Source organism: Macrotis lagotis, chromosome 5, assembly GCF_037893015.1.
Source record: "Macrotis lagotis isolate mMagLag1 chromosome 5, bilby.v1.9.chrom.fasta, whole genome shotgun sequence".
Lineage (NCBI taxonomy): Eukaryota > Metazoa > Chordata > Mammalia > Peramelemorphia > Peramelidae > Macrotis > Macrotis lagotis.
The window spans coordinates 17,927,417-17,938,279 of record NC_133662.1 but is presented as its reverse complement, the minus strand read 5'-3'; the positions used below and the strand labels follow the sequence as shown (position 1 = coordinate 17,938,279).

At 45.9% G+C, this 10,863-nt stretch overlaps 1 protein-coding gene across 2 annotated transcripts in view; it reads right to left on the bottom strand.

The window, feature by feature from the left end:
- Positions 1-299: 299 nt before the first annotated feature.
- Positions 300-10,863, bottom strand: part of FOXP4 (forkhead box P4) — a 107,905-nt gene continuing 97,341 nt past the window's right edge. For both annotated transcript variants that reach the window (XM_074236910.1, XM_074236911.1), the window contains one exon: positions 300-10,048. In XM_074236910.1, the coding sequence (XP_074093011.1) occupies positions 9,901-10,048 (148 nt within the window). In that variant the 3' untranslated portion in view covers positions 300-9,900. The remainder of the gene's footprint in view (positions 10,049-10,863) is intronic.

The following is a 10,863-nucleotide window of genomic DNA, read 5'->3' as shown; positions in this document are numbered from 1 at the left end:
GATGCAGTTTTCTGGGGGCATCTGTACCTCTTCAGAACTGACCCAAGGAAACTTAGTTCTAATGCTCAGACTTTTACTATAGTGATGGTGGTGATGATGGTAGTGCTGCTGCTGCTTTTTTATTTTCCTGAATTGGAGACCTGCTGTGGCTGGTCCCTATTTACCTTTCCTCTTTCTTCTGCTGCCCCAATCATATATTGATATCTATTGTCTCCTTCCCTTTTTACTCATGCTTCCATACATTATCTGCCATAAGGATATATGTTCTAAAGTACATTCACCAAGGAAAAGAATATTAAGAATATATTAAATTTTAAAATAAGGATGCATTAATTGAAAGTATTTAGGAAAGCAACTGCCCAGGAGGGATATAGGGCCACTCAGAACCATTATCTAGTAAAATGTCCAGGGCAGGATTGAGTCTTCACATAGTTGAGGAAAGATCTGGAGATCCTAGTGACTACAAACTCAAAATGGGTCAGCAGCATGATGTGATAACTAGAAAATATTCTTCTTTGGTCAAACCACATCTGGATTATTGTGTACATCTCTTGAGTGTCATATTTTAGTAATAAAATTGCTAGGAAGGCAAATAAATAGTGAATCAAGGCTTTGAGTCTCTAATATATGGACTCAGTTGAAGGAACTGGGGATGTTTAATCTGGATAATAAAAACTCAAAAGAGACATGAGAACTGCCTTCAAGTATTTGAAGAGTTGGCATCTGGAAGAAGGATTAAATTTGTTCTGTTTGTCTCCAGAGAGCAGAGTTAGGAGCTATGAGTGGAAGTTGCCTAAAGGAAAATCTAGAATGGGTGTCAGGAAAAATTTCCATTAGAGTTGCCCCCAAAATGGAAGTGACTACCTTGCACGGTAGTAATGGGCTCTGCCTCTTGGAGGGTCTTTAAGTAGAGACCACTTGTCAGGCGATTTATGGCAGGATTCTTTTTCCAGTATGGATTGGTCTATCCAGCCTCAGTCCCTTCCAACTTGGACATTCTATGCTTCAAATCTACTTTGTAATCCCCAAAGTAAAATTACAACTCTTGTTTCAAAAGTTACCCATCAATTTAGGCAATTGATTGCTCTGGACTGACCCCAATCCTTAGTTCATATTCCTTCTGCTTATCCCTTACCCCAAGCCCAGTTCCTCATTACCTTAGAATCCCACTATTGCATTCAGCCTAACTAGTCTCCTTGCCTCCATTCTCTCCTCAGTCAATATGGAATAGATAAAAGAATACTAGATTTTAAGTCAGAACACCAGAATTTGCAACTTACTTCCTATTTGACCTAGACAAATGACTTCCTTTCTGTTTCCACATTTATGAAACAAGTGAATTGAACTAGTTAATCTGTAAAGTCCCTCCTAGCTCTAAATCTATGATTTATCTGTACACAGTTGTAAGAATAAACTACCTAAAGCATTGTCTTGTGCCTATGTTTCTGTAAAGTAAAAGTATTGGATCTCCTTGGAAGAGGTGTATCCACTTTGTCTTCAAAGTCCATTTATGAGGCATTATTGCATTTTATTATTATACTCATTGGTAATATGGAATGCATTGTAGTCATAAAAATATTAAATTCAATATGCAGTCCTTGATAAGTTTTTGTTGGGTGATGCTGCCCAGGAGAACTAAAAAGTTGGACATCCATGCCTCAGACACCCATGCCTTCTTTGGAGGATTCCTTTATATCCATTCCTTCTCTCCACAGGGCCTAGTATAGGACTGTTGTTGTTGATGATGGTGGTAGTGGTCATGGTAATGATTATAATGATGAGGATGATGATAGTGGTGGTAGTGATAATGATGATGGTACTGATTATGGTAATGATGGTGATGATGGTAGTGATGATGCTAATGCTGCTGCTGCTGATAATGTTCAGACCCACTATTTCATTGGATAAGGAACTGTGTCAGGAAATTCCTTCTATTAATGAAAATCTCCACCTACTCTCCATTTAGGACACTAAGAGATTAAGTAACTGGCTGAGGATCACAATCAGTATATACCAGAGACAAAAATTGAAGATGTCTTTCTGACTCTGAATCTACTTCTCTTTCCACTATAATATATGGTCTCACATTCTTATTATAGTAGATGACTAATAAAAGCCTGTTGATTAATTGCTTCCAGGTCTTGGTATTCAATCCCAAGTACAATGAAGGACAAGAATAAAAGTTAACCCCTGACCTCCTTGATTTCATCCCTCTTGTTTCTTCTCCACAAGAAGAATGAGTTTACAGAAAGAAAGACAGGTGGGGCAAGAAGAGATTCCTGATTATTGGGAGCTGAGGATACTTGGGTGATATCAAGATCAGGGAGTTCTTCAACTCTTGAAGCAGCAGGAACATCTGAGTTCAAATCCTGATTCACCCACTTGCTAGCTTTTTGGCCCACAGGTAAGTCACTTAACCTCTTCATCTTAATTTCCTTATCTGCAAAATCATGTTAATAGAAGCATCTCTCAGGGTTGTTGTGAGGATAAAAAAAATGAGATCATCTTTGTAAAGTGGTATGCAAACCATAAAGCTAAGAGTTATGCTAGCCATAATTATTATTAAGCCCATCTTTCACCCACCTCTGTGCCTCTCTCTGATTTTCCTCTTCTCCTAGGCTGGGACCAGCCCATTGCCCCTCCTCCCTGCCCTATCCAAAGGAGCACAGAAGGCCTTTCAGACCAGGCTCAACCGTGACATACTCCCTTGGGAGGGGCTGTGTTATTCTAAACTTTCACTCTTGGCAAGAGGCTGGACCAAAGAGAAGGGAGGATTGGGGATGTGAGTGTGAGCTTGGGTGATTGACTTCATGTGTATACCTGTGTAACTATGCATGTGTGATTGTGGATCAAGGTGGGACTGCATTTTGGAAGTATGCATGGGCATGTGTGTGGTGATGCCCAAGAATCTGTTTACTGTGTGGATGATAAAATCATGGATCCTTTGAGCTGGAAGGGTCTTTGTACACATGTGGATGTCTGTTTTGAATATGAACATGTACATGTGTTCATAATTTTTTTGTATATATATATATATACATATACATATATATGTATATGTATATATATCCTGTCTTGGTTTCTGAATCTGGATTTGAGCTTCTGTGTATGTGTGGCTAGGTGTCTGTGCGAGAACTGATGAGTCTGTGTGTGTCTGGTTCTAGTGTGTTTCTAGGTTCAAACAAGGCCTCCTTTGTCCTCTCCATTCCTTGCTCCCTTCTTCATATACATAGTCCCTGTTTGATTATTTTTATAGGTTTTATTCAGCCTCCTTCCCTGACCCCATCCTCTCTGCAGTGACTTAGCTGATTGGAGGAGTGGAGTTATGGACTTAGAAGCCAGGACCCCCTTCTCATCTCTATATAACTCTAACTATGGGAGTTTCTGCAAAGGAAATGTTTGAAGAAGGGAGCTGAAGAAAACAGTTACCAAAAATCAAGATTAAGCCATGGATGCCTAAACCTACTCTTCTTATCCACCTATTTCTGATTATTTCTGTGTGTCTTTCTCTCCATTTCTTTCTCTCTCTCTCTCTGTCTGTCTCCCTCATCTCCTCTCTTTTCACTCCCTCTCCAGCATTTATCTGGGAGACTTCTGACAACACAATTGGGGAGGAGGTCCAGAAAAGAACCCCTAACCACCAAGGGATTTAGTCTTTTTTGTCCTGAGCTAGAAGCTGCAGTTTGGGGCCTTCCAAAGAAAGGAGTGACTGTGTGTGAATATATGTGAGAGTGTATATGTGTAGGGGAGCGAGATACACACCTCTGTACCTCCTTCTTCCTCATTAGCCTAATTCCTCTCATCCCCTTCCACCAAAGGTCAAGTTCAAGGGAAAGAGCTCAGTGACTACTTTGTCCAACACCACCCTCTGCTGTTCATTCACAGTCCTGCAACAAAGAGCCAATAGAAGGCTGATGACGTGGGGTTGTGGGGGGAGATGGAAGGGAAGAGACTTTCTCTATAAGAGATGGACCTTCTGGGAGGTAAGGAGGGGACAATTCTTTCTTCTTTTTCCTTCTTCCACTGTCTGGAAGCTACAAAGAATGCTACTTAGAGTATCTTTGAGTATTCAGTGGAAGTTCTGCCAGGGAGAACAACTGCACTGGCATCAGGAGTATAAGAGCCACTTCCTTGCTCTCCAAAACATCAGATAGCAAACAGCCAGGACTGGCTAACTAACACCAAAGCAGCCTGAGACCAAGTCAATAGTTTCTACTTACTATCCATATCACCCTATCCATTTTATCTCTCTTCCCTTCAGTTTCTCCACCGAAAAAAATGGAACATTAATAATCCTAGATGCAGTATGTCTTCATGGATAGAGTTGGATTTAGAACCAGGAAGACTTGGGCTCAGAATCCTGACTGGAACATACCAGTTTTATGACCACGGGCAAGTAATTAAAATGTCTTGGCACTCCAGACACTTAAAAACTAAAAACTATAATTTGAAGAATAGAAGATAGAAGCTTGTCTGTACTGGTAGGTGTTTCTCATTAGGACTTCCCTTAATCAATGAAATAGCGATCTGGTATAAATAATAGTAACACTAATAATACTTGCCCCTTCCTACTAAGTATGAGAGGTATTTTATAACTAGTTAGTACTAAATATGACTTACTGAGTTGCTTAAAGCCCAGGAGACTGTGAAACTTCCTTTTCTTGTGCTCTCCTGGCATACATAGGAAGGAATATAATTGGTCCTGGTTAGAGGATGGCCCTTCTTGTTTTGAGGTTGACTTAGAAAGAGACAATCCAGAAAGAGGGAATTAAATATGGGTGTCTACACAGGATTCAAAGATATAGTCCCCTCTTCTCTGGGTTCTTTGCTTTCCATTTACCATCCCAAATCAATCTCAGGGGCATGAAACTCCATTGGATTTCCAAATCCTTGAAGGGCCACCAAAGGATAAAAGGAAGTAAGGGCTGCAACTTTGCCTGGAAGGTCTGGGGTGGAGGCAGTTTGAAACGAGGGAAAGAACAGTGACTCAAGAATTAGGCTAGGTTCTTATCTTGCCTTTGATTCTATCTGGGTGACTGGGTGAAGTTTTAACTTCCTTAAATTTCTTTCATTGTCTATAAAATAAAGAAATTGATCATCTCTGAGGGCCAATCTTATGAAGTTGTAAGATTGGACAATTGGGGTGACTTTGCTGAGAGTAAAGTTGGATGGAAGCAGTTGGGGTGTTGTGAGTAGAGCACCACAATCTCATCCCTGGGAAATTCTTCAGCACAGGGCTGTTTTGGACCAGAGGCAGGGAGAGGGACCAATTGATCTCCAAAGTAGTATCCTGGATTCTCAGCTGTCTTTTGGAGATATGGGGAGGAAAAAAGGGGGAGGGGGCATCATAGTAGGTAATTCACTTTATTGCATTATATATAATGCTGTTGTCCATACAGATTACATGCAGCTAGTTCTACTGTACAGGGTCCGCCTGTCTGCCGCCACAGAGCGGAGGGAGGGTAGGCGGAGTACGAATACACAGCAATGCTATTCCTTTATACAGCACAGGATGGAACTGGGCCTGAGCTAAGGGGGAGGACACAAAATCTTGTCTGTCCCACCTGACCCCCTTCCCCCTGTAGCCCCCACTAGAGGAGAGGGAGAGAGGGGGACCCCAGCTCTGAGCATGTGTCCAGCAGGATGGAGGAAAGGAGTGGAGGAGATAAGAACATTTATAGGGGCTAAAAAAAGATCAAGAGACATACAAACATACAGAGCAGACAGTGGGACAGGTGGGGGGGGCAGGGGGAGACACACAAATAGAGACAGAAAAAGGCAGAGAGAAAGGGAGGGGGGGGAGAAGGGGGAGGGAAGAGACAAGACAGAAATCAGGCCAGAAATAAGAGGAATGAGACCACAGAAGAGATGACACATTAAGGAGTTGGAATCCCCAAGACTCACTCCTCTTTAGTCTGTAGTTAGTGCTAAGCATGAGATTGCCTATGGTGAGGGGGTTAGATCTCAGTACTGTAGACTGACCCTTCTCCCCAGGACCCCCCTCCCTCAGCCCTATCCCTGAGGGACCCTGGTCTAGGAGTTCCCTGGTCCCCAAAATGTTGGGCTATCTAGAAGATTGGTTATGGATAGTCAAAAGTTGATCCTTGGGGTCCCTGTGATTGACTCTCAGAGGAAGATAAAAAGCAGACAAATGGTATGAGAAGTAAACAGGCAATCTTCCTTCCATCTTTTAGGTAGGTCCTCAACTAGAGGATGACATTAGAGAGGGGGTGATTGGGGAAAATTTGTGATTGGGGATGAGTAGAGTTGAGGAGCCAGTTGGGGGGGGAGGAAAAAAACTGTTCAGAGGAGGACTTTGGTTTAAGCATTTTCAGGGTCCCTTCTGTCCCCATCCCTTCTCTTTGTTGGCCAGCAGCACTCACCAACTTCACATCCCATTCTGGCTACCAGTTAGACCAGTTAGTACAGTCACTTTGCAGGATTCAGACTCATACAATCACACTCATACACACATTCAAGTCTGAAAGCATGTGCCTATATATAAATCCTTACAGTGGCACATTCACATTCACACATTAGCACATTGTGCACACATACACACACCACCACCATAAGGATGGGAGCCCAATGATTCAGACTTGTCTTCAGAAACACTTTTCCTTGTAAGAGATCTGGTTTACATCAAGTAAAGAAGGATCTTTGATGCAATGGTTAGAGTGGCTCTAAGGGCTAGTCCAAGAAAACATATCTGGAAATTGCTTGCCTTTCCCCACCTCTTTGTCTCATTCCCAGGCACATCAGCCTGGGTGGCATGGCATAGGGGCAGGAATTTGATTTAGGAAGGAAGCAAGAAAAGGGAGAGTTAAAAAGTTTTGGGAAAAGAAACTTTGAAGTATAGAAAATGAAGGGGTTAGGGAGAGATATGGGGAAGGAACAGGAGACCAGGATGGAAGGTAGCCAATTGTGTATGAGAGAGTATATGTGTGTCCTGTCTTCAGCCTTCTTGAGATGAGGGAAGACTCAGAAGACTCCTAAGGAGCTGAAGAAGCAGCAGATAAGTTAAAATGAGGAATGGGCTACATCCAAAAAAGGAGAATTTGGGGGACTGGGGTGGGGGAGAAAAATGTTAGCCTGAGCAGAACCTAAGGCTATCAGAAATACTGTTATTATCCAAGACTTTGTCCGCTTTATGAGGGACTTGGCTTGGTAGGAAGGGAAAGGAAAAAAGCTCAAGAGGGAAACTACAGTAGTTGTCCAGTCCAAAAGCTGACCTTCCCAACCAATAAGTCCCTTTGTTTCATTGTGAATGATGCTCCAAGTCAGATACATAAAAGTACCTGGACACACATTGGTTCCTGCTACTTCATACTTGGCTGATTGTGGTTAAATGGACTCATGTGCAGACCCACACACATTCACTCATACACTCCTCTGAAAATACCCACTCCCAGGTCTTGGTTTCCATATTCAGGTCCCTTGACTTAGCCCCATCACCCCCCCCTTCCCACTCGGTGACACACGCTGAGGGCCTAAGAACAGAGGGTATTTAATATGCACAAGTCAAAGGGCAAGGAACATGGTTAACAGGCACCAAGGACCTTTGCCCCCAGTCCTCCTGAGGACCTGTGAGGGTCACAGTCTTTGTGTAGTAACTGGACAACAGTCCTTTAACTCCCCCACCAACCCCCTCCTGGTCCTGGTCCTGTCCTTGTCAGAGAGATTCATCTAGGGGGAGAAGGTGTCACATAGAGCAGCCTGACATCTTGCTCTTCACCTGAAGTCGGAATCCCCCCACAGTGGGAGAAGGAATGACAGCTGGTTGCCTCTTTACCCATTTCAACTCTCTCCCCAGTGAACCTCCACCTTTGTGTCTCCAGCTCTAGCACTGGTGGGAGGGAACTTGATGATGGGCACACCAGGGACCAGCCTAGGTGGGCACTGGCGCCTGGCTAGCTGGGACACAAGACTGACTGAAGGTGGGGGGTGGGATAGAGTAGAGACCCTAGGAGACAGCTACCGTTACCTCAGGGTTCTAAGGGAACTCATTCCACTTGAGCCTTTCTTCCTCTCAGACTCCAAGCCCCCACTGAAAGGGGAATGGGAAGGACAACTAAGGGACAGTGATGAGGAGGGAATAAGAGGAGAAATGAGGTGTGCAGGGAAGTCTGTCCCCAGGCCCCTTCTGTGGGTAGCTGAAGACCAGAGTGTAGAAGAAAGCCATGGCCACCAACAGTCACTGTCAACTTTGGTTTAAAACAATAACTTAAGTGGAGGGGACTCCCCCCTCCCTCCAGCTTCTTGCCTGGGGGGTGAGGGAGCTATGGGAGCATGGGCAGAAGGTTAGTTCAGGAATGAAGGGCAGGGGGTGACAAAGGAAAAAAAGCAAACAAAAAGTTTTGGTTTCTGCTTCTGTCATAAGAAAGGTCTTTGGTCATCTGTTTAACGGGGAAAAAAGAGGGAAGGAAATGGAGAGGGGCTATGAAATGGAGAGGGGCAGGGGGCTGGAGGAGGAGTAAAAGGGGGAGCCTTGGAAGAGGTAACCCATTCCTCTGGCCTTGGCAGCTGGCCTGCTCCCCCGATTCCCCAGACCCCGTCCCAATGCACACACCTCTCCTAACGCGCTGGAGGCTGAGAGGCTGGCTCCCCGGCTCAGCCAGCCAGCCGCAAGCAGCAGTGAGCTCCATGGGGACACCTGGTGGAGATGACCGGGTTTTTCCCCCTCCACAAGTGGGGTCCAAGCCCTTCAGTTCCATGGGTGAATAGCAAAGTCTTAGGGACATTTTCCCTCCTTCCCCCTTCTCCCCGAGGGCAAATAATCATTTCCCAAGCCCCTTCCCCTCCCCGTATCTCTCCGTCCAGACCCTCTTTATTGCCCATTCTTCCTATGAAGGCCAGACACATGGGGGACACATTGGAGATGGAGGCTCACTGGCCTGTTTGACTTAAGATGGCAGGAGTCAGATCTCAATAGTTATAGCAAAGACAGGAAAAGCCTCCCAGGGAGCTCTGACCCTCATGGGGGGATTTCCATCTACAGTCCCCTTATTAAAGCTGCTTCAGTCCCAGAGCTTCAACTGGCCTCAACCGTGTGCAACCCTGAGTATCATCAGGGAAGGGAAAACTGGCTTGTCCTGGGGGTGGGAGTAGAGTCTGAGAGGCTCTGGGCTCCCCCCTTCCCCCATGAGGCTGGTGGCCGTTGTGGATCTCTCATTCACAGTATGGGGAGTAGAAAGCAGACCAGATTCGGAATCAGAAGACCTGGGTTCAATTCCTGACCCATTCCTACTGTCTGTGTGGCATTAAGCAAGTCACTTCCCTTTTCTTGGGCCTCAGTTTCCTCCTCTGCCAAACAAGGGGATGAAACTATATCATCTCTCTGGCCTCTTCCAGCTTTGAATCCTTTGAAAAAGTTGCCTTGTCCCAGACTTCTTGGAGGAGAGGGTGCAAGACTGGGGCAGGGGAAGGAGGGGACAGATGCTGCCTTGGTGGGAATGGGGGTTTGTTAGCCCCGCCTGCGGGTCTCAGTGTGGAAGGGGAGCAGAAAGCAAAGGTGGCGGGGAGAGTCCTGCTGGTGGTGGTCACAGGGAGAGGATGGCCCTGGAGGGAGGTGCTTGGGTACAGACTGAAGGTACTGGGAATCCACACTCTCCTGGCTCTTCCACAAGTTCCAGACCACCGGCCACTTGTCTTAGGGTGAGGAGCAAAGGTCAATGGAGGGGAAAGGGGGCCATCTCTGCCAGGGACAGCTGTCAGAGTCACAGGTGGGATGGCAGAGAAGCTCTCACCCCAATCTTCTGTCCTGGAAGTGCCTTGAGGTGGGGTAGGAGGGGGCTGTAGAGTGGAAGGGAAGGTGAGAGCCTGAGGAGGGGGTCTCCTGAGGGGGGGAGGAGGGAATGTTTACCCCCCTTCCTTTCCTGCCTGCCCCTCCCCCAGAGGCCCTTACGACAGTTCCTCCCCTGGCAGATCCTCTTCAGGGTCCCTGTCTTCTGGGGGAGCCCCAGCGCTAGGGTTGGTGGAACCCAGGATGGGTCCAGGTCGACTGTCCTCCTCTGCTTCAGCTGGCTCTTCCTTCACCTGTACCTGGTGACTGCAGCAGTGGGGAGAAATGATAGATGGATGGATGGATGCAAGCCCCAGGCAGGAAGCATTCTTTACTTCTTTCCCTGACTACCCACATCACACCCAGCCCCAAGACTGGCCAGTCCCTCACTCATGACTGTTCAGACCAAAACACTCTGATCTCACTAAGACCTGACTGCTGACCTCTTTGGCATGAGGTCCCAGTCTCCCATACTCCTTGGATACTCACAGCCTTAGAACCCTTCATCTCAGAAGAGAAAGGATCTGTGGAGATACAATTTTATGTTGCATGAAGAAGAGGTTTGTGTGTGTGTGTGTGTGTGTGTGTGTGTGTGTGTGTGTGTGAGAGAGAGAGAGAGAGAGGGAGAGAGAGAGGGAGGAAGGGAGAGGGAGAGACATGTGGATATGTTTGCAAACATGATGCCTGTATGTTTGTAAAGTTCGTATATATGTATGTGTGTATGTGTAGGCTTAGGATTCTCTTATCTGTCCCTGCCCCAGGGGAGGAAAGATGAACAGGTACAGGAATGTCTTAGTTGTACCAAGGCCTGGCAGAAGAGGGAAGGCAAGGGGCAGCTAGGTGGCATATGGATAAAGCACTGGCCCTGGAGTCAGGAGTACCTGGGTTCAAATCTGGTCTCAGACACTTAATAATTACCTAGCTGTGTGGCCTTGGGCAAGCCACTTAACCCCATTGCCTTGCAAAAAAAAAAAAAACCCTAAAAAAAAAGAAGAGGGAAGGGTGGGGCAGGGAGGGAAAGGGAAGAGGGAGAGTGGGTATGTCATCTCTCATAGCAGCAGAGGGTGGTCTCACCTGGACTG